At 45.6% G+C, this 24,366-nt stretch overlaps 1 protein-coding gene across 1 annotated transcript in view; it reads right to left on the reverse strand.

Annotated features, from left to right (window-relative positions):
- Positions 1-24,366, reverse strand: part of TRDN (triadin) — a 408,805-nt gene that overhangs the window by 342,532 nt on the left and 41,907 nt on the right. The window contains exon 4 of the mRNA XM_056563602.1: positions 8,094-8,153. Within this exon, the coding sequence (XP_056419577.1) occupies positions 8,094-8,153 (60 nt within the window). The remainder of the gene's footprint in view (positions 1-8,093; positions 8,154-24,366) is intronic.

The following is a 24,366-nucleotide window of genomic DNA, read 5'->3' on the forward strand; positions in this document are numbered from 1 at the left end:
GTTAATTGTTTGAAGGACTTATAAGGGATTACATACAGGAATACATAGGGGATAATTGTATTATAAATGATAGCCAGCATGGGTTTACTAAGGATAGAAGTTGTCAAACCAATCTAATTTGCTGTTACGCCGAGCGCTCCGGGTCCCCGCTCCTCCCCGGAGCGCTCGCTTCACTCTCTCCGCTGCAGCGCTCCGGTCACGTCCTCTGACCCGGGGCGCTGCGATTCCGCTGCCAGCCGGGATGCGATTCGCGATGCGGGTAGCGCCCGCTCGCGATGCGCACCCCGGCTCCCCTACCTGACTCGCTCCCCGTCTGTTCTGTCCCGGCGCGCGCGGCCCCGCTCCCTAGGGCGCGCGCGCGCCGGGTCTCTGCGATTTAAAGGGCCACTGCGCCGCTGATTGGCGCAGTGGTTCCAATTAGGGTAATCACCTGTGCACTTCCCTATATTACCTCACTTCCCTTGCACTCCCTTGCCGGATCTTGTTGCCTTAGTGCCAGTGAAAGCGTTCCTTGTGTGTTCCTTGCCTGTGTTTCCAGACCTTCTGCCGTTGCCCCTGACTACGATCCTTGCTGCCTGCCCCGACCTTCTGCTACGTCCGACCTTGCTTCTGCCTACTCCCTTGTACCGCGCCTATCTTCAGCAGCCAGAGAGGTGAGCCGTTGCTAGTGGATACGACCTGGTCACTACCGCCGCAGCAAGACCATCCCGCTTTGCGGCGGGCTCTGGTGAAAACCAGTAGTGGCTTAGAACCGGTCCACTAGCACGGTCCACGCCAATCCCTCTCTGGCACAGAGGATCCACTACCTGCCAGCCGGCATCGTGACAGTAGATCCGGCCATGGATCCCGCTGAAGTTCCTCTGCCAGTTGTCGCTGACCTCACCACGGTGGTCGCCCAGCAGTCACAACAGATAGCGCAACAAGGCCAACAGCTGTCTCAACTGACCGTTATGCTACAACAGTTACTACCACAGCTTCAGCAGTCATCTCCTCCGCCAGCTCCTGCACCTCCTCCGCAGCGAGTGGCCGCTCCTGGGATACGCTTATCCTTGCCGGATAAATTTGATGGGGACTCTAAGTTTTGCCGTGGCTTTCTTTCCCAATGTTCCCTGCATCTGGAGATGATGTCGGACCTGTTTCCCACTGAAAGGTCTAAGGTGGCTTTCGTAGTCAGTCTTCTGTCCGGAAAAGCCCTGTCATGGGCCACACCGCTCTGGGACCGCAATGACCCCGTCACTGCCTCTGTACACTCCTTCTTCTCGGAAATCCGAAGTGTCCTTGAGGAACCTGCCCGAGCCTCTTCTGCTGAGACTGCCCTGTTGAACCTGGTCCAGGGTAATTCTTCCGTTGGCGAGTATGCCGTACAATTCCGTACACTTGCTTCAGAATTGTCCTGGAATAATGAGGCCCTCTGCGCGACCTTCAAAAAAGGCCTATCCAGCAACATTAAAGATGTTCTGGCCGCACGAGAAATCCCTGCTAATCTACATGAACTCATTCACCTAGCCACTCGCATTGACATGCGTTTTTCTGAAAGGCGCCAGGAACTCCGCCAAGATATGGACTCTGTTCGCACGAGGCGTTTCGTCTCCTCGGCTCCTCTCTCCTCTGGTCCCCTGCAATCTGTTCCTGTGCCTCCCGCCGTGGAGGCTATGCAGGTCGACCGGTCTCGCCTGACATCTCAAGAGAGGACACGACGCCGTATGGAGAACCTCTGCCTGTACTGTGCTAGTACCGAACACTTCCTGAGGGATTGTCCTATCCGTCCTCCCCGCCTGGAAAGACGTACGCTGACTCCGCACAAAGGTGAGACAGTCCTTGATGTCTACTCTGCTTCTCCACGTCTTACTGTGCCTGTGCGGATGTCTGCCTCTGCCTTCTCCTTCCCTGCTGTGGCCTTCTTGGACTCTGGATCTGCAGGAAATTTTATTTTGGCCTCGCTCGTCAACAGGTTCAACATCCCGGTGACCAGTCTCGCCAGACCCCTCTACATCAATTGTGTAAATAATGAAAGATTGGACTGTACCATACGTTTCCGCACGGAGCCCCTTCTTATGAGCATCGGATCTCATCATGAGAGGATTGAACTTTTGGTCCTCCCCAATTGCACCTCGGAAATTCTCCTTGGACTTCCCTGGCTTCAACTTCATTCCCCTACCCTGGATTGGTCCACTGGGGAGATCAAGAGTTGGGGGTCCTCTTGTTCCAAGAACTGTCTAAAACCAGTTCCCAGTAACCCTTGCCGTAACTCTGTGGTTCCTCCAGTAACCGGTCTCCCTAAGGCCTATATGGACTTCGCGGATGTTTTCTGCAAAAAACAAGCTGAGACACTACCTCCTCACAGGCCTTATGATTGCCCTATCGACCTCCTCCCGGGTACTACTCCACCCCGGGGCAGAATTTATCCTCTCTCTGCCCCAGAGACTCTTGCCATGTCCGAATACGTCCAGGAGAATCTAAAGAAGGGCTTTATCCGTAAATCCTCCTCTCCTGCCGGAGCCGGATTTTTCTTTGTGTCCAAAAAAGATGGCTCCCTACATCCTTGCATTGACTACCGCGGTCTTAATAAAATCACGGTTAAGAACCGCTACCCCTTACCCCTCATCTCTGAACTCTTTGATCGTCTCCAAGGTGCCCACATCTTCACTAAATTGGACTTAAGAGGCGCCTATAACCTCATCCGCATCAGAGAGGGGGACGAGTGGAAAACGGCATTTAACACCAGAGATGGACACTTTGAGTATCTGGTCATGCCCTTTGGACTGTGCAACGCCCCTGCCGTCTTCCAAGACTTTGTCAATGAAATTTTTCGTGATCTGTTATACTCCTGTGTTGTTGTATATCTGGACGATATCCTAATTTTTTCTGCCAATCTAGAAGAACACCGCCAGCATGTCCGTATGGTTCTTCAGAGACTTCGTGACAACCAACTCTATGCCAAAATTGAGAAATGTCTGTTTGAATGCCAATCTCTTCCTTTTCTAGGATATTTGGTCTCTGGCCAGGGACTACAGATGGATCCAGACAAACTCTCTGCCGTCTTAGATTGGCCACGCCCCTCCGGACTCCGTGCTATCCAACGCTTTTTGGGGTTCGCCAATTATTACAGGCAATTTATTCCACATTTTTCTACCATTGTGGCTCCTATCGTGGCTTTAACCAAAAAAAGTGCTGATCCCAAGTCCTGGCCTCCTCAAGCAGAAGACGCCTTTAAACGACTCAAGTCTGCCTTTTCTTCGGCTCCCGTCCTCTCCAGACCTGACCCTTCCAAACCCTTCCTATTGGAGGTTGATGCCTCCTCAGTGGGAGCTGGAGCTGTTCTTCTACAAAAAAATTCTTCCGGGCATGCTGTCACTTGTGGTTTTTTCTCTAAGACCTTCTCTCCAGCGGAGAGGAACTACTCCATCGGGGATCGAGAGCTTCTAGCCATTAAATTAGCACTTGAGGAATGGAGGCATCTGCTGGAGGGATCAAGTTCTCCTGTTATTATCTACACCGACCACAAGAACCTCTCCTACCTCCAGTCTGCCCAACGGCTGAATCCTCGCCAGGCCCGGTGGTCTCTGTTCTTTGCCCGATTTAATTTTGAGATTCACTTTCGTCCTGCCGATAAGAACATTAGGGCCGATGCTCTCTCTCGTTCCTCGGATGCCTCAGAAGTTGATCTCCCTCCGCAACACATCATTCCACCTGACTGCCTGATCTCCACTTCTCCTGCCTCCATCAGGCAGACTCCTCCAGGGAAGACCTTTGTTTCTCCACGCCAACGCCTCGGAATCCTCAAATGGGGTCACTCCTCCCATCTCGCAGGTCATGCGGGCATCAAGAAATCTGTGCAACTCATCTCCCGCTTCTATTGGTGGCCAACTCTGGAGACGGATGTTGGGGACTTTGTGCGAGCCTGCACTATCTGTGCCCGGGATAAGACTCCTCGCCAGAAGCCCGCTGGTTTTCTTCATCCTCTGCCTGTCCCCGAACAGCCTTGGTCTCTGATTGGTATGGATTTTATTACTGATTTACCCCCTTCCCGTGGCAACACTGTTATTTGGGTGGTCGTTGATCGATTCTCCAAAATGGCACATTTCATCCCTCTTCCTGGTCTTCCTTCTGCGCCTCAGTTGGCTAAACAATTTTTTGTACACATTTTTCGTCTTCACGGGTTGCCTACGCAGATTGTCTCGGATAGAGGTGTCCAATTCGTGTCTAAATTCTGGAGGGCTCTCTGTAAACAACTCAAGATTAAATTAAATTTTTCCTCTGCATATCATCCCCAGTCCAATGGACAAGTAGAAAGAATTAACCAGATCTTGGGTGATTATTTGCGACATTTTGTTTCCTCCCGCCAGGATGACTGGGCAGATCTCCTTCCATGGGCCGAATTCTCGTATAACTTCAGGGTCTCTGAATCTTCCTCCAAATCCCCATTTTTCGTGGTGTACGGCCGTCACCCTCTTCCCCCCCTCCCTACCCCCTTGCCCTCTGGTCTGCCCGCTGTGGATGAAATTTCTCGTGACCTTTCCATTATATGGAGAGAGACCCAAAATTCTCTCTTACAGGCTTCTTCACGCATGAAGAGGTTCGCGGATAAGAAAAGAAGAGCTCCCCCCGTTTTTTCCCCTGGAGACAAGGTATGGCTCTCCGCTAAATATGTCCGCTTCCGTGTCCCTAGCTACAAGTTGGGACCACGCTATCTTGGTCCTTTCAAAATTTTGTGTCAAATTAATCCTGTCTCTTATAAACTTCTTCTTCCTCCTTCTCTTCGTATCCCTAATGCCTTTCACGTCTCTCTTCTCAAACCACTCATCCTCAACCGTTTTTCTCCCAAATCTGTTCCTCCCACTCCTGTTTCCGGCTCCTCGGAAGTCTTCTCGGTCAAGGAAATTTTGGCTGCCAAAAAGGTCAGAGGGAAAAATTTTTTTTTAGTAGACTGGGAGGGTTGTGGTCCTGAAGAGAGATCCTGGGAACCTGAGGACAACATCCTTGACAAAAGTCTGCTCCTCAGGTTCTCAGGCTTCAAGAAGAGGGGGAGACCCAAGGGGGGGGGTACTGTTACGCCGAGCGCTCCGGGTCCCCGCTCCTCCCCGGAGCGCTCGCTTCACTCTCTCCGCTGCAGCGCTCCGGTCACGTCCTCTGACCCGGGGCGCTGCGATTCCGCTGCCAGCCGGGATGCGATTCGCGATGCGGGTAGCGCCCGCTCGCGATGCGCACCCCGGCTCCCCTACCTGACTCGCTCCCCGTCTGTTCTGTCCCGGCGCGCGCGGCCCCGCTCCCTAGGGCGCGCGCGCGCCGGGTCTCTGCGATTTAAAGGGCCACTGCGCCGCTGATTGGCGCAGTGGTTCCAATTAGGGTAATCACCTGTGCACTTCCCTATATTACCTCACTTCCCTTGCACTCCCTTGCCGGATCTTGTTGCCTTAGTGCCAGTGAAAGCGTTCCTTGTGTGTTCCTTGCCTGTGTTTCCAGACCTTCTGCCGTTGCCCCTGACTACGATCCTTGCTGCCTGCCCCGACCTTCTGCTACGTCCGACCTTGCTTCTGCCTACTCCCTTGTACCGCGCCTATCTTCAGCAGCCAGAGAGGTGAGCCGTTGCTAGTGGATACGACCTGGTCACTACCGCCGCAGCAAGACCATCCCGCTTTGCGGCGGGCTCTGGTGAAAACCAGTAGTGGCTTAGAACCGGTCCACTAGCACGGTCCACGCCAATCCCTCTCTGGCACAGAGGATCCACTACCTGCCAGCCGGCATCGTGACATTTGCTTTTATGAAGAGGTGAGTAGAAGCCTTGACAGAGGAATGGCTGTGGATATAGTGTTTCTGGATTTTGCTAAAGCATTTGATACTGTCCCTCATAGACGTCTGACAGGTAAGTTAAGGTCTTTGGGTTTGGAAATTTTAGTTTGTAACTGGATTGAACACTGGCTCATGGATCGTACCCAGAGAGTGGTGGTCAATGATTCGTACTCTGATTGGTCCCCGGTAATTAGTGGTGTACTCCAAGATTCAGTACTGGGCCCACTGTTGTTTAATTTATTTATCAATGATATAGAGGATGGTATTAACAGCTCTGTTTCTATCTTTGCAGATGACACCAAGCTTTGTAGCACGGTACAGTCTATAGAGGATGTGCATAAGTTACAAGATGACTTGGATAGACTAAGTGTCTGGGCATCCACTTGGCAAATGAGGTTCAATGTGGATAAATGTAAAGTTATGCATCTGGGTAATAATAACCCGCATGCGTCGTATGTCTTAGGGGGGATTAAACTGGCAGAGTCACTGGTAGAGAAGGATCTGGGTGTACTTGTAGATCACAGACTACAGAATAGCATGCAATGTCAGGCTGCTGCTTCCAAAGCCGGCAGGATATTGTCATGTATCAAAAGAGGCATGGACTCAAGGGACAGGGACATAATACTCCCCCTTTATAAAGCATTGGTACGGCCTCACCTGGAATATGCAGTTCAGTTTTGGTCGCCTGTACATAAAAGGGACACTGTGGAGCTGGAAAGGGTGCAGAGACGCGCGACTAAACTAATATGGGGCATGGAACATCTTAGCTATGAGGAGCGATTAAAGGAGTTACAATTGTTTAGTCTTGAGAAGAGACGTTTAAGGGGGGATATGATAAACGTATATAAGTATATTAATGGCCCGTACAAAAAAAATGGAGAAAAACTGTTCCAGGTTAACCCCCCCCAAAGGACGAGGGGGCACTCCCTCTGTCTGGAGAAGAAAAAGTTTAGTCTCAAGGGGCGACACGCCTTCTTTACCATGAGAACTGTGAACTTATGGAACAGTCTACCTCAGGAACTGGTCACAGCAGGAAAAATTAACAGCTTTAAAACAGGATTAGATACATTCCTGGAACAAAATAACATTAATGCTTATGAAGACATATAAAATCCCATCCCTTCCCCAATATCGCGCCACACCCCTACCCCTTAATTCCCTGGTTGAACTTGATGGACATATGTCTTTTTTCGACCGTACTAACTATGTAACTATGTAACTATATTTCCCGCAGAGAGCTGTGGTTGGCCAGATGGCTCCAGCCACTCACAGCTCTCTGCGGGAAATATGAATAATAGGTATATATATGTCATATACTACAGACGGACCAGAGAAAAGCGGCCGGCCTCCCGCATCTATACATTATACAGGATGCTCACAGTAGTTGTCAGGAGTGACAACAGGGGCGATCTGTCTATTAGCACAGGTACTACTCCCATCATGGTGAGAGTAGTAGTACTACCTAAAAAAAAAATTTTAAATAGAGGAAAAAAGTGAAACACACACACTTTATTAAACACATTATAAAAATACATTACTAATATAAAATTGCCGAGAATTTATTCAGATCGAATCGACTTTTATTTTTTTCATTTGGCAAATTGATCGAATCGTCCATTGTTTCTGCATGGCAGACAGGTGCCCATGTCCAACCGGTGTCCAACCATCTGGCATCAAAACTGAGACGCAGAATGATTGTGAACTGTCCCATTGAAATTAATGGGTCAGTTCTATCATCAGTTTCCTTCCGGTGCACGCCGGAGGGAAACTATGCCGGATGTCTGATATATGTGAACCTAGCCTAATGCTTCATTCAACCTATGGTGCAATGCAAGGGAATAGAACACATTCTGCAGGATACTTTACATATTACAGCTCAATATAGAGAGTCCCATCTCTGGGATACCCGGTGATCAGTTCATCATTAGCAAACCAAAGTAGACAACACATTCAAGCTATCTTGTTTTTAAGGGATCGCTTCCTTCCAGAATTCTCAAGGGATGATAAAGAATGTGGCATGTAAATGGATACATTGATCTCTATGTAGCCTTGCGGATGTATTATTGAAAATAATACCAATTTATAAAGGGAGCAAAAATAGCATTTTAGTAGGGAACAGCTTATATCGTAATTCTCTAAAGTACCGGTAATAGTTAAAGTGGCTTCAAACAAATGCGTCTCTTCAAGAATCATTCATTGTTAAACATACATTCATTTACATATGTAACCCTGCATGCATTTCCTAACACATTAAAGAAATTACTACTAAATGATTGATCATCTATGTTTTTGAGTTTTCTTACGTCTTGATATAGTTTTGACTTGCAATTTTTCATGCTTTTCTTCTCGTTCTATATGAACAACTGCAAAAAAAGAAAGGAAAAAGAAAGAAATAGAATGTAGTAAGATAACGCAATGACTAATGGATGTAGGCTAACATCAGAAATTAAATTAAAAACATAATAATTTTTGTTTCCTTGTCATGCAGAATGGACAATTATGCTGACGTTACCAGCTAAATCACTTCTTACATAACTAGTTTCTAAAGTGCCATCTACAGTTTGTACAAGGACATGTTTACAAAGTGTTATTTCACGCTATTTTGACCAATTTCAACCTGAATACATTTTTTTTAGTTTATCGGAAAAATATTTTGTACATTTTCAAAGACAGGAAACATAAACTTAATATTTTTACACCATAATTGTGGCTTATTTATAAAAAAAACTTTCAACAAAATGAAATTATATGAATGTAAAACAAGGTGAATACATTAATACTGGAGAACATTCTGCGAGAAATGTCTCAATCTGTCCATGAATTGCAATTGTTAAACCAGCGTTGAAGGGAAAAATGAAATGCAAAAACATTCCAGGTATCACAATAAATAAACTACAGGTTAGCCGATGTATTATATAGCAAAATATTTCAATTCATGCGTTACAACCATATATTGATAACTCTAAATTGTTATTATAAATGGAAAAAGCAAATGATAAATGGATCCAAAGTAAAAGACAATGAACATGTATGGAATCAATAAATCAATCAATGGAAAGCAGACTTAAAAAAATATTTCTTCCCTCTTTCCATTCTTTACACTAAAAATGTTATATTTGTAAACTATTTTGCAACAGTAATATGTAATAGAATATGTAATAAAAAAATGTAAGGATTTAAAAAAAAATGGTTTACTAAGATAAGGAGAGCCCGTATTTTTATTTATTTATTCAATTCTCAGCTACGGAGATCGTGAAATAAGCTTCACTGTATGGACTGGGAAATAGCTCTAGTAATTATGTGTTGAAATTAACTCTTAATATGATACAAAAATGACTTGAAACTTTATGAATCCTTTGCCAAGAACATAACAAAGAGTGTCACAACAGAAAAATAGAGGATGGCACTCATTTGTTCTCAGCATACAGTGAAGTTTATAAAAACAGTCGGGTCGCCGAAACAGAGATGGCAAACGGGCCGTTTCATGCTATCTTCAGTGCTTCCTCATGACCTGTCTGAGAGGTCATGAGGAAGCACTAAAGATAGCATGAAACGGCCCATTGTCCATCTATGTATCGGCAACCCGACTCTTTTAATAAACTTCACTGTATGCTGAAAACTAGAGATTGGCGAATCGAAGCTGACAAAGCTGAATTCGTTATGGATTTCATGAAAAAATCTATTCAGAATTAATCCGAATTTCCTCGTGTTTCGTGGAAATGAATAGCTTCATTCATTACATTTTGTGTGGGCCGAAGGCTAAAATGGTGGCTACATGAGGCAAGGAAGTCTGGGAAGGCGGGTAGGCGGGATCACCCTGAATCATATGGCGGCATGCAGCCTATCAGCAGCCAGTCAGCCCTGTGATTTCATGCCATATAGTCTCCCGAAACTGCTGCCACATCCAGACTCTGTCATTGTGCCGCTCTGCAGCAGTGATTCTAATAGCTACGCCTGTAATCTGCATGTCACACGTGTTACAGCAATGCAAAATGCAAAATGTTCTATGATTTTTGCCCTTTCAGAAAGTAGAGGACATAGAACTCAAAGGATGAAAGGTGTAGCCTAATGTATGAAAGCTATTCCAGGTTAAAGTTGAGCATAGACTTTCCGTTTTTCAAAGAATTGGATCTGTTTCTGTCTTATGCCGGGCCCTACAGAGCTGAACAACTGAATCTATATTAAACTAAAACAGGTCATACTTTTATTTATTGTGTTGTTAGAAAGGGCACTCTTCTTTTACATATTGAAGTTTCTGGTACTACCTATAGCCCTTTGCTTCCTTTTTAGCCTCTTCAGGTGGTCAATAATGGAGCTGTAGCCTGAGCACCATGAGTCATGCTAGGTCTTTCCAGGAAGCAAGCGGCATCTTTGCTCCTGTTCTATCCTACACAAGCCACTCATATTCTAGCTCTGTAGTATAAATAAACCTTTTTCCCAGTAATCACCACCTTCTCAACAGCAACCCATCAATCAACAATACATAGAAGACTTTTTTTTAGAGATTGTGAAATCTTATACAACATGCAGTTAGATAACTCTCTATCTCAAACCACAGAATCTTTGATAAGGTTATGCCCATGCTTGTAGTCTATACTGTGCACTTCAACAGGTTTTATGCTCATACAGATAAACGTGGATTATTTGTGTTATGTTGTCTGTAAATTAATAGTTTTCTTTTCAATAAAAAAACGATTTATGTGGGTTTTTGCCTTCCTCTGGAACAACATGGTGGGACTTGATGTACCTGTGTTTTTACTCATCATTTCAGATATGTACAGTATGTATAATGGGATCAAAGAAAGATGTCCAGCCTTGTTGACAACAAATAGAATGACATCACCTTAGTCAAACAACTGATAGAATCAGTAATTGTCAGACAGCACGGTAAAAAAAAAAAACATAATACAGTTATAGAGACATGTCAGACGTTGTGAGCAGTGGGGATCTGTTTGCTGAGACTCACACCAATAGTTATAATGAAGCAATGGGACTCTTTGTTTCTGCATGGCATTCCTGGGTCAGCTTTGTATAATAAATATGTATGATACTTCCTTTATGCAGGACTATATGTAAGTGTCAAATAGGAAACAATTCTGATGACAAAACATATGAGTAGCAGGATGAAAAGTAGCGTTACTGACCTAGATGGAGACAAAATTATTGTATTTCATTCCCATATTTATATTCTCCTTTATTACTCAAAGGAGCCTTTTGCATAACGCCTTTAACCCCTAAACGACAATGGTGCCCTGGTAATTAACGCTTTAGGAGACACTTTTACATCCTGAGCTGCATTCTACGGCGCGAGCGCAGGAGCTGGTCTTGCAACTGCTCTCAGCAGATTTGTATTCACAGCCAATGGTGAACATCAGCAATCATATTAATCCCATTAACCCCATAAGTGCTGTGTTTAATAGCAATCATGGTAATTTAGAGCCTTAATGACAGCTAAACTGCCCGATAGGCACCTTTACAACATATCTTGTGGGCTCCCATACCAAAAATTCAGCTACAAGATTCTGGTGCAGCAAAGTCCCATTGCTGGCACTATGGAATTTTATCGATGGATATTCTGCTGCTGAAATTCCACTGCCAAAAGAATGGTCTTGTCCATTCTTTTGGCGTAATCCACTCTGCAGGCATTGCCGTTTATGTAGTCCTACCACCATCTGATTCAGTTGGCACTGGCTTCGTAAGTGTAAACCTAGCCTTACTGTGCTGGATTACGTCACTGTACTGTACCTTGTGTAACTTAAAACTGTTGTACTACTATGAAAGAATCAGAGACTTCAGTACTCCATTGATTATACATAGAAGCAGAATGTTTTACTTTACCCAGCAATCATCTGTAATTTTCCAGGAAATAAATTACTTTTCAGTGCCTTTACATTTTAGTTCTGTGGACAAAACCTATTTCTTACTATAAATGATACTTCAATATGAATGAATTAGAAATATATTTAGGTATTGTTTTAACATACATTTTTTATTTTTGTTTAACAATGCTGCACATAGAATATGATAATAAAATATGTCGAATGGTCCATTAGCACATATTATGGCAACTTAGAATAACTGAGTAGTGATGAGCGGCAGGGGCCATATTCGAATTCGCTATATTTTGCGAATATGTGGACGAATATTCTTCCTATGTTTGCGAAATTTGCATATTCACTATGTTTGTTCTCTTTTTTTTCATGCAAAAATTTGTAATGAAATTCGCATAGTGCGCATGCATGATTATATCTTTCACCTAAAAGAAGGGAGGGATCAGTGTCCTCTGACTGGAAGTGCCGATATTCCTGAATATTTGCATATTCGCATATTTGCATATTCGAAAAGAATATTCGTCATTACAAATATATATCACTATTAGGGATGAGTGAATCCAATCTAACTAATCCAAATTCATTACGCATTTCAGGAAAAATGTGATTCGCAACAAATGCTAAGATTGCACAAAGCGCTTCATTAAACTCCATTTAGTGCGGTCCAGGCTCCAGAGCATCTAAAATGGCGGATCCACATGTGAGGACATGCGCCAAGGAATCCTGGGAAGGCAGGAACAAGGGTCAGCGGGATCAGCAGCCAATCACCCCTGTGATGTCACAGCCCTATATAATCAGCAGCCATCTTGTGGCCAGTCACATCAGCGTTCTATTCCAGAGACAGAGGGACAGACAGGAGTGTGTGTTGCACAGAAAAACATTTTTAAAGCAGTAATTCCCCTCCCAGTCACATCAGCATTCTATTGCAGAGAGAAAGGGACAGAGAGCAGAGTGTGTTGCACAGAAAAGCATTTTTACAGCAGCAATTCACCTCCCAGTCACATCAGAGTTCTATTGCAGAGAGGGACAAAGAGCAGTGTGTTGCACAGAAAAGCTTTTTCACAGCAGCGATTCACCTCGAGCCCAAATCCTGCCTAAAAACATTGATAGGGAAGGGAGTGAGATTGAGAGAGAAAGTTCAATTTTGGGGGTAGTACAGAGCAACTGTGTGCTGCAGCAGTGGTGTGTACTAGTGTTGAGCACGGATATTTGTAATGCCAATTTTTATCGCGAATATCGGCACTTCACGATTTTGCAAATAATTTGAATATAGTGCTATCTATTCGTAATAGTTTTTTTTCACATTCATATTTTTATGCAAATTCTCCATGCACAATTTAGCATTGAAAAAAATTTGCGAATATTCGAATTTTGCAAACATGATACGAATAATCGTCATTATATTCACGAAATATCACTAATTCGAATATTGCCCCTGCCACTCATCACTAGTGTGTACAACAACTGAAAAGCTAATAGTAGCCAGCCAGTTAGGGTGAACAGCGCACTAAAAGCATATTGTCCTCTATTAAGTGTAACCTGTGCGTACATCTAAGTGGTGTACCATTTTGTTCTTGGTAAAGTCTTTAGGACCTACTGTGAAAGGTCAGCCAAAAGTACACACCTGCTGGTGTTGTAGACAAATACTGTTTAAAGTGTACTGGAGTGCATTATCCTCCCCTCATATGTGCATACCACATGCGTACACCTAAGTGGTGTCCCATTTTGTTCCTGTTAAAGTCTTAAGGGCCTAGATACTGTGAAAGGCCAAGCAAAAGTACACACCTGCTGGTGTTGTAGACACATACTGTTTAAAGCATACTTGAGTGCATTGTCCTTCCCTCATAAGTGTATACCACATACGTACATCTACGTGGTGTTTTAAGCGTACTGGAGTGCATTATCGTCCCCTCGTATGTGCATACCACATGCGTACACCTAAGTGGTGTACCATTTTGTTTCTGTTAAAATCTTAAGGGCCTAGATACTGTGAAAGGCCAGGCAAAAGTACACACCTGCTATTGTTGTAGACAAACACTGTTTTAAGCATAGTGGAGCATATTGTACTCCCCTCATATACGCACTAAGTATGTCAGGCAGAGAAGTGCCAGGACATGCACATAGGAGTAGCAGAAGCCTAAATTCATCAGGCAGAGGTTGCAGCAGATTACGGGTGAGGGGCAGCAGGAGTCGCAGCGAGAAGTCTGAGCTCCCGGTATCAGCTAGCGGTCGTGTCTCGACCAGGAACCCATTTGTCGTCATCGATTGGTTAACACGGTCATCCACTTCATCACAAGTGACATCTGATACCCCCAGTCAACTGTCGTTGGATTCCTCAGACATAACCCTTAGTTGGCATGGCCCGGGAGCAGTGCCTGTCCTCCCACTGCCTCTGTCCTATGCAGTTCCCTCACCCAAGTATCTTATGCTGTGGGTTCAGCTCCACTATTAGTAAGGACGATATACTAGAGGACAGTCAGCAGCTATTGCATAGCCAAGAAGTGGAGGAGACATCTGCCGCTTCCTCCACTAGGCGGGCAAGTAGTGATGAGGAGAGTGGAGTGGGAGGTGGTGTTGTGAGCATTCAGGCTCCTTAAGCAGACACTGTTAAGGAACCTGAGGAGGACATCAGTGACGTGCAGACACAACTCGATGATGATGAAGCCAATCGCACTTGGGAGCTGGGTGCAGAAGGGGCGTCATCGTAGTCAGGAGAAGAGAGTTGCAGGTTGCCCATGAAGAAGCAGCTGAGCCAGCAAGGTTGTAACATGGTTGGCTGTCAGCATGGTGGCAGAATTGGAAATTCTGGAGCCAAACGTGCCTGGGGTAGACCACCTGCTTTGCGGTAGCCTACCTTCCGTGAGGGAGTGGAACAGAAGTTCCTGGAGTTGGTAGCAGTCAATCAGAGCAGACTGTTGGTGGGAATATCAGCTACTCGGCGGTGTAGCAGTTTTTCTTCAAGCATCCAGAGGATGTTAAACTGGCCACATGCAACATGTGTCAGCAGAAAGTGAAGTTTGGACAGGGTCCCAATGTTGGCACCATGGCCCTGTGTCAACATACGCAGCGTCACCATAAAGCAGCCTGGGAGAACCATTGAGGTGGTCCAGCCTGCTGCATCACCCAGTAGCATGCCGCTCCCTCTTTCATCCGGTCAAAGCTCCACGACCTCAGCAGAAGGGAGCTGTTTATCATACCCATCTTCTGTCACTCCAGATGCTCCTGCTCCTCCTTTGAGACAGTCATTCTGCCAGCAATCCATCGGCGAAGCCATGTCCGAGAGACAACAGTATGCGTCAAAGTTGCTGGTGCAGCAGTCCTTCCCTTTTCAAATGGTGGACTATGCTCCTTTCAGAGAACTGATGGCTTGTGCCGAGCCGAGGTGGAGAGTCCCAAGCCATCATTTCTTTGCAAAGAAGGCAGTACCAGCCCTGCACAATTTTGTGGAACAGAAGGTGGGCCAGTCCTTGAGCCTGTCGGTGTGTACCAAAGTGCTCGGCAGCACCGATGTGTGGAGCTGTAACTATGGGCAGGGAAAATACATGTCCTTTACGGCCAACTGGGTGAATGTGGTTCCTGCACAGCCACAACAGCAACTTGGACAGGTCACGCCGCTTCCGCCTCCACACTCTCAGGCTGTTGGTCCTGTGACAGTGTGCTACTCAGCCTCCTCATCCTCCACCGTGTCCTCAGCCTCTACTGCACGGGCAAGTTTCAGTGCCCCTTCAGCATACCATGTGTGCAGGGCACAGCAGTGTCACAAAGTTATTCACATGGTTTGCCTTGGCGAACAGAGTCGCACAGGGGAGGAACTGCTAAACGTAATTCATCAAGAAATTGAATCCTGGCTTACTCCACAAAAACTGGAAATGGGAATCATGGTGACCGACAATGGGAAGAACATCTTGTCTGAGCTGCGACAAGGATGCCTGAGACATGCACCCTACATGGCACATGTGTTCAATCTGGCTGTCAAGCAGTTCCTGAAGTGTTCCCCCCCATCTGCAGGACATCCTAACAATGGGAAGGAAACTTTACATGCACTTCAGCCACTCGTACACCGCAAAGCACACCCTCCTTGAGCTGCAGCGTCAGAACGGTATACCCCAAAATAGTTTGATTTGCGACACCTCCATATATTGGACCAACTGTATGAACAGAGAAAATCCATCAACAATTTCTTGATGAACCAAGCGGATAGGGGGACTCCCCTGTGTAACTTCAATGTCAACCAATGTGACACCTGCCGTTTTGCTCAGGTCCTTTGAGGAAACCACATTATTAGTCAGTTGCCAGGATTACGGGATGAACAACGTCATTCCACTGCTTCATTTACTACAACATGTGTTGGAAACAATGGCTAGTCGGGGCACTGGAGACGTGGCGCCTACATCTCATGGCCCCATGAGCGCTGTGGGGGCTGAACTGGAAGAGGAAGTCGACAGTGGAGCACAGTTTAGGTTTTGTGAGAAGTGTGGTTTTTCTAGTCATCTGACAGGAGAGGAGGAGCAGGAGCAGCTAAAGGAGCTAGAGGGTTATGAGGAAGGCGAGACAGAGGACTCAGACACATCGTGGCAGTATGCAGTCGAAATGGAGGCAGGAAGTCCCTCCGAGTCACTTGCACAAGTGGCACAATGCATGTTCACTTGCTTGCGTAGTGACCATTGTAACAATTCGGCAGTGGGTTAACTTCTGGCTCTCCATCTTATTAAACCCTCACTACCGGCACAAAATGGCGGCCTTTTTTACTGACCTACTACAGAGAAATCCTACATAGTCAGTTGGCCGATGCCTATCTCCATCCTCTCGCAGGTCTGACTCGGGGGGACCCTCTGCGCTCACCTTCCACTGCCATGGCTGCTGGGGAGGGGTGGGGTGGCAGGAGCAGTACCAGCTCCATCAGCAGCAGCCTGAGTCTACACCCACATAGTGAAGCAACTCATCAGCAGCAGGTAGACCTGGAGCAGGATCTGAACCAGCAGGTGGTGGCACACCTTGACCTGACCATGCCAACACACCTTGAAGATTCGCTGGACTTCTGGGCAGCCAAACTTAATTTTTGGCCGCAACTAGTTTGCCCTGGAAAAGCTGTCCTGCCTGGCCAGTAGTGAGCCATCAGAGCGGGTGTTTAGTGTAGTAGGGGCCATAGTCACCCCAAGAAGAACTCATCTGTCCATGAAAAATGTGGAGAGACTGACCTTTGTGAAGATGAATCAGGCATGGATCAGTCAGTATTTTCACCCACCAATGCCTGATGCTTCAGAGTAGATTCACCATGGTGCCACACCAACACTTCATAAATATGGATAGTGCAAAACATTTTTAAGGCGCTGCTTCCCTGTTACAGACATTCCTTGGCATCAGACCACAAGTAAGTATTGAAGATATACATTAGCTAAAACTTAACTTTTAAAATATATGTACCCAAATTTTTTTTAAATCAAACAAAAGGAAAGGTGTGCAAAAAACACCATGTGCCACCTACACCACTGTCACGATTCGGCAGGCTGGAGGTGGATCCTCTGTGTCAGAGAGGGTTTGGCGTGGACCGTGTCGGTGGACCGGTTCTAAGTAGCTACTGGTTTTCACCAGAGCCCGCCGCAAAGCGGGATGGTCTTGCAGCGGCGGTAGCAACCAGGTCGTATCCACCGGCAACGGCTCAACCTCTCTGACTGCTGAGATAGGCATGGTACAAGGGATAAGGCAAGAGCAAGGTCGGACGTAGCAGAAGGTTGGGGCAGGCAGCAAGGATCGTAGTCAGGGGCAACGGCAGGAGGTCTGGAACACAGGCTAGGAACACACAAGGAAAGGCTTTCTCTGGCACAAGGGCAACAAGATCCGGCAAGGGAGTGCAGGGGAAGTGAGGTATAAGTAGGGAGTGCACAGGTGGAAACTAATCAAGGTGATTGGGCCAGGCACCAATCATTGGTGCACTGGCCCTTTAAGTCTCAGAGAGCTGGCGCGCGCGCGCCCTAGAGAGCGGAGCCGCGCGCGCCAGCACATGACAGCAGGGGACCGGGACGGGTAAGTGACTTGGGATGCGATTCGCGAGCGGGCGCGTCCCGCTGTGCGAATCGCATCCCCAACGGCCATGTCAGTGCAGCGCTCCCGGTTAGCGGGACTGACCGGGGCGCTGCAGGGAGAGAGACGCCGTGAGCGCTCCGGGGAGGAGCGGGGACCCGGAGCGCTCGGCGTAACAACCACCAAGTATTGATGTAATGCAAAGACATCTAAAAGGTGGAAGGGAACACATTATGGTCCATTGTAACTGGTGGGGTAAAAACATCCCCTGTAAGGCCCTACTCTCGCATTATTTCCCTTCTTGGCAAGTGTTACTTGCCCTAAAAAGGGCAGCCCCACACAGGAACCTCTCCCTATTTTCACCTCTACAAACACTGCCATTTCCCAGGGTTATTAGGTGGAAATAGGGAGAGTTTTCTGTGTGGGGCTGCCCTTTTTAGGGCGAGTAACACTTTCCAAGATGGGAAGTAACAGGTCGAGATTAGGGCCTTACAGAGGAATTTTTTACCCTTACCTGCTACAATGGACAATACGTTGTTCCCTTCAACCTTTTCGAGGAAAGTGTTACTCGTCTTTAAAAGGGCGGCCCCACACAGACACCAATCCCTATGTCCACCTAAAAACCCTGGGAAATGGCAGTGTTTGTAGAGGTGAAAATAGGGAGAGGTTCCTGTGTGGGGCTGCCCTTTTTAGGGCAAGTAACACTTGCCAAGAAGGGAAATAATGCGAGAGTAGGGCCTTACAGGGGATGTTTTTACCCCACCAGTTACAATGGACCATAATGTGTTCCCTTCCACCTTTTAGATGTCTTTGCATTACATCAATACTTGGTGGTTGTTACGCCGAGCGCTCCGGGTCCCCGCTCCTCCCCGGAGCGCTCACGGCGTCTCTCTCCCTGCAGCGCCCCGGTCAGTCCCGCTAACCGGGAGCGCTGCACTGACATGGCCGTTGGGGATGCGATTCGCACAGCGGGACGCGCCCGCTCGCGAATCGCATCCCAAGTCACTTACCCGTCCCGGTCCCCTGCTGTCATGTGCTGGCGCGCGCGGCTCCGCTCTCTAGGGCGCGCGCGCGCCAGCTCTCTGAGACTTAAAGGGCCAGTGCACCAATGATTGGTGCCTGGCCCAATCACCTTGATTAGTTTCCACCTGTGCACTCCCTACTTATACCTCACTTCCCCTGCACTCCCTTGCCGGATCTTGTTGCCCTTGTGCCAGAGAAAGCCTTTCCTTGTGTGTTCCTAGCCTGTGTTCCAGACCTCCTGCCGTTGCCCCTGACTACGATCCTTGCTGCCTGCCCCAACCTTCTGCTACGTCCGACCTTGCTCTTGCCTTATCCCTTGTACCATGCCTATCTCAGCAGTCAGAGAGGTTGAGCCGTTGCCGGTGGATACGACCTGGTTGCTACCGCCGCTGCAAGACCATCCCGCTTTGCGGCGGGCTCTGGTGAAAACCAGTAGCTACTTAGAACCGGTCCACCGACACGGTCCACGCCAAACCCTCTCTGACACAGAGGATCCACCTCCAGCCTGCCGAATCGTGACAGTGGTGTAGGTGGCACATGGTGTTTTTTGCGGAAAGTGTTACTCGTCTTTAAAAGGGCGGCCCCACACAGACACCAATCCCTATGTCCACCTAAAAACCCTGGGAAATGGCAGTGTTTGCTGGTGGAAATAGGGAGAGGTTCCTGTGTGGGGCCACCCTTTTTAGGGCGAGTAACACTTGCCAAGAAGGGAATTAATAATGTGTGAGTAGGGCCTTGCAGGGGAAGTTTTTACCCCCACCGGTTACAATGGACCATACGTTGTTCCCTTCCACCTTTTAGAGGTCTTTGCATCACATCAATACTTGGTGGTGTAGGTGGCACATGGTGTTTTTGCACACCTTTCCTTTTGTTTGATTTAAAAAAAAAAACATGTTCTGTCCATATATTTTATCCTAAGCATATTATTAAAAGTTAAGTTTTATGTAATGCATATCCTCAATACTTACTTGTGAACAATAACAGTTTTACAAAAGAGACCGTTTTCTTCTGCCAATCTGCCTCAGCTACTATTCTGATCCTGCCACCCGCCTGATGCCACACATCTGATGCCAAGTTCCCCTTTATTCACCCACCTTCGTCGCCCGGTACTGGTAATGCCACCCACCACACTATAATGTCACCGCGTCACTTTCAGAACTCCTGATGCTGCTGATGCCACCTCCTGGCTGTCTCCATATACTGCCACCATATGTTCTATTCATGCTGCTGCCATCTAAAGGCTGTCTCATTCTGCAACTATATGGTCTCCTCATGCTGCCGCCAACTCCAGGTTGTGTCATTCAGCCACTATATGGTCTGCTCTTGCTGCCGCCAACTCCAGGCTGTGTCATTCAGCCACTATATTGTCTCCTCATGCTGACGCCAACTACAGGCTGTGTCACTGTACCACCATGGGGTCTCCTTATGCTGCTGACACATTAAATAAAACTTTTTTTTTTAAATGTATTTAAATGTTAAAAAATATCTTTAATCTTATCAATTGTGAGGCCCTATGGTCTCGTCAGGCTGTTGCCACCTCCAGGCTGGGTCATTCAGCCACTATATGGTGTCCTCATACTGATGCCACCTCCAGGCTCTGTCATTGTGCCACTCTGCGACAGTGATTCTAATAGCGACACCTCTAATCTGCGTGCCATACTGAATAACAGTATTATTTCTAGTGTTGCTCGCGAATATTCGCGATGCGAATTCTATTCGCGAATATTGCATATTCGCGAATATTCGGGACTATAGCACTATATTACAAAAAAATTCGTATTTTTTTAATTATCTTTTTCACAGTACACATCACAGTGATCATCCCTCTCTGCTTCCAGCTTGTGTGGTGTAAAGAAGGCTCTAATACTACTGTGTGAGACTGGCGTACGAATTTTCGGATATGCGAAAATTAGCATAAGCTAATTTTCGCATATGCAAATTTTTGCTAATGCTAATTTTCGCATATACTAATTTTCGCATATGCTAATTTTCGCATGTGCGTATTTTCGCGTATGCTAATTGTTGCATATGCGAATTTTCGGATATGCAAATTTTCGCATATTCGAAAATAAAACGGGAATGTTACGAATATGCGAATTTAGCGAATATATGATGAATATTCGTCCACATATTTGCGAAATATTGCGAATTCCAAAATTGGCCTATGTCGCTCAACAGTAATTATTTCACTAACCCAGCACATACCCTATGTGTGTTACAGCAAAGTAAAGTGTTCTACACCCCTTTTGAGGCTCTCTGTAGGCCAAAAATAGCCATTTTTAATACAGATTCGCCACAAATAAAATCGGACCAAACCAAAAAATTTTGAAAATTGGCCGAATCGGACAAATCAAATTTTTTCAAAAATGCGCTCATCTCAAATCACTATATTCTAAATATTCTCGAAATCGCGCAGTGCCGATATTCGTGGTAAAAATTTGCATTTCGAATATTCACCCTCAACACTATAACTGCGTACCTACACTTATGCAAGAAAGCTTCACAGATACATTTTTGGCTGATCACTGCCCTCTAAACCCATGATAGAGACTTTTCTTTCATTAAAAGTCATTAGAATCTATTGATTTTGATGGGTACAGTAAAGGTCTGTAGTTTTTCTACTAACTTATGAACACACAGAACTTGCATTTATATCTTGAACTTAAGTCATACTTGGTCAGTTTGAGGTTTTCCTCATTAGATGTGGTCAGATATTTAGTAACATGGCCTATGAAGGCCAATAAATATTCTAGTATCAAGCAATAGTGATGAGCGGAATATGCCATATTCGAATTCGCGATATTTCGCGAATATGAGGACGAATATTCGTCCCATATTCGTGAAATTCGAATATTCGTGAGGGTTTTTTTCCATTGCGAAATTTCGCTCATCTGCGCATGCGCGCTATGACATCATGCGAGAACGGAGATCATTTCCTGGATCTTTGCCAGTTGCTTTTCGCGTCACGATTTTCAGCTGCCCTGCGAAGCGAAGATGGTGGGGAGTAACTTTTCACCAAGTGAGGAAAAACTGCTGATTTGTGTAAGTAATGTCACCACTGTTATTTCATTATATTAAACTGCATTTTAGACTAGTTTAAAAGTTATGATATAAGATCAGATAGCAGTGTTTCCCAAACAGTGTGTCTCCAGCTGTTGCAAAACTACAAATCCCAGCATGCACTGACAGACCAAGCCTGCTGGGAGTTGTAGTTTTGCAAAAGCTGGAGGCACCCTGGAGTTAGGTAACAAACTCTCAGTGTTTCGCAACCATTGCGCCTCCAGCTGTTGCTAAACTACAACTCCCTGCATGCAACTCCCTGCATCCCCCCCCCCTCTCCCCCAATGTGAATGTACAGGGTACATTCACATGGGCAGGGGCTTACAGTGTGTTTGTAGCTGAAGCAAAATGTGCGCTGCAGCTCAAACTCTCAGCGGGAATCTACTGTGAACCCCCGCCCGTGTGACTGTACCCTAAAAATTACACTACATTACACTACACTAACACAAAATAAAAAGTAAAAAAACACTACATATACACATACCCCTACACAGCCCCCCTCCCCCAATAAAAATTTAAAACGTCTAGTACGGCACTGTTTCCTAAACGGAGCCTCCAGCTGTTGCAAAACAACTCCCCAGTATTACCGGACAGCCATTGACTGTCCAGGCATGCTGGGAGTTTAGCAACAGCTGGAGGCACCCTGTTTGGGAATCACTAGCGTACAATACCCCTATGTCCACCCCTATGCAACTCCCTAATTTAGTTCTCAAATGTGCATAGCGCTCTCACTTTGGAGCACTGTGGTATTACATAGGACTGCAGGTCACATCTGCTACATTATCTGTACTCATAGAGTTATCACTGTGTTATATGTGGTGTTACATAGGACTGCAGGTCACATCTACTACATTATCTGTACTCAAAGAGTTATCACTGTGTAATCTGTTGTGTTACATAGGACTGCAGGTCACATCTATACATTATATGTACTCAGAGTAATCACTGTTATCTGTGGTATTACATAGGACTGCAGGTCACATCTACTACATTATCTGTACTCAGAGAGTTATCACAGTGTTATCTGTGGTGTTACATAGGACTGCAGTTCACATCAACTACAATATCTGTACTCAGAGTTATCACTGTGTTATCAGTTGTGCTTCTTCTGTTTAAAAAAAAACAATTGGGTTCTCTTCTGCTTTAAAAAAAAGCAATTGGTTGTCACAGGATGCAAGGCACAAAGGATGCAAGCAAAAGCACAGAAACACTCTCCTCTCTAAACCCCCATGTGAATCTGCAAAGGAATGCTGGTGGGGAGTGATGTTATATACTGGTTGTGCCAGCAAGTTTCTATTGGTTGCTAGGGACGTTGCTAAGCTCTGACAACTGTGCTTGCAGAACTCTCATTGGCTCACAGGCATAAGTAGGGCGGAATTTCATAGAATATTTGCATGCATAAACCTTTCGCCTCGTTGTCTCATCCCTGGGTCTTCAATGATACAAGCATTGCATTTATCAGTCGAAGGAGATCCCTACAATGTGCTCAATTTTTAAAACAGTTTAAAAAAAAGACGAATATTCATAATAGCAAATTTTTAGCGTGAAATTCGTAATATTCGTGAATTCGCGAATATCAATATTCACTGCCAATATTTGAAATTCGAATATTCGAGAGCAACACTATCAAGCAATTACCTGAATTTCTCTCTTTATGAGCTGAAGCTATTTGATGGCTACAGGGGAGTAATTCCCTGGGCATCAGGGGGCACATTGTCCCCATTTAGGGGTCAGGGTGATAAAAGCTACTTCATCTCTACTCATTAAGTATTCTGTTGACACACAGTAAGGTGAAATATATGTATATGGTTTATTTGATTTCTCCATGTCCACTCTTCTTCATTAACAGGTTGGCTACTGCTTGAAAATAGAACAATCTGGGTATTCCAGAAAAAACAACAACATGTCTTAGGCATGGGTGCAGCACATTTGTTTCACATCCACAATCACAAAAAGGCTTGAAGGACCCACACTAACCTAAAAAACCTAAAATCTAACTATTGTTATAGTTTTATAATAAATACTACAAAGTGGGAATAGTATATACAGATTTATAAATAAAATTCTAAACTATTGCCTCCCAACATGCTTTATTCCAAAAGGAACATCACCAGTTAAGGTCAAATATAGATGTGCTCCTGACCTGTGATTATATTCCTGTTAGAATAAAACATGTTTTGGGAGGGGGGAGAGATACATTTAAACAGTTGCAGCAATGTATATGGAACTGCCATTCATAATCGTAACTCTAAACCACCACTGATGAGGTATAGGTCACGTGTATATACACTTCACACTTTGTAGTATTTACTTTCAATACACAAAAGTAAAAGTTAAAGGACTACGGTGGAAAACATTTTTTTTTTTTTTTTTCATTAGCTGGTTCCAGAATCAACAAATCTGTAAATAACTTCTATTCAAAAATCTTAATCCTTTCAGTATTTATCAGCTGCTGTATGCTCAACAGGAAGTTCTTTTCTGTCTGACCACAGTGCTCTTTGCTGAGCAAATGCTTATAGCAAACCTATCCTGCTCTGGATAGTTCCTGAAATGGACAAAGGTGTCAGCAGAGAGCAGTGTGGTCAGAAAGAGAAGACCTATACATCTTCCTCTGTAGTATACAGCAGCTGAGAAGTGCTGG

The sequence above is a fragment of the Hyla sarda genome, chromosome 3 (genome assembly GCF_029499605.1).
Source record: "Hyla sarda isolate aHylSar1 chromosome 3, aHylSar1.hap1, whole genome shotgun sequence".
Classification (NCBI taxonomy): Eukaryota; Metazoa; Chordata; class Amphibia; order Anura; family Hylidae; genus Hyla; species Hyla sarda.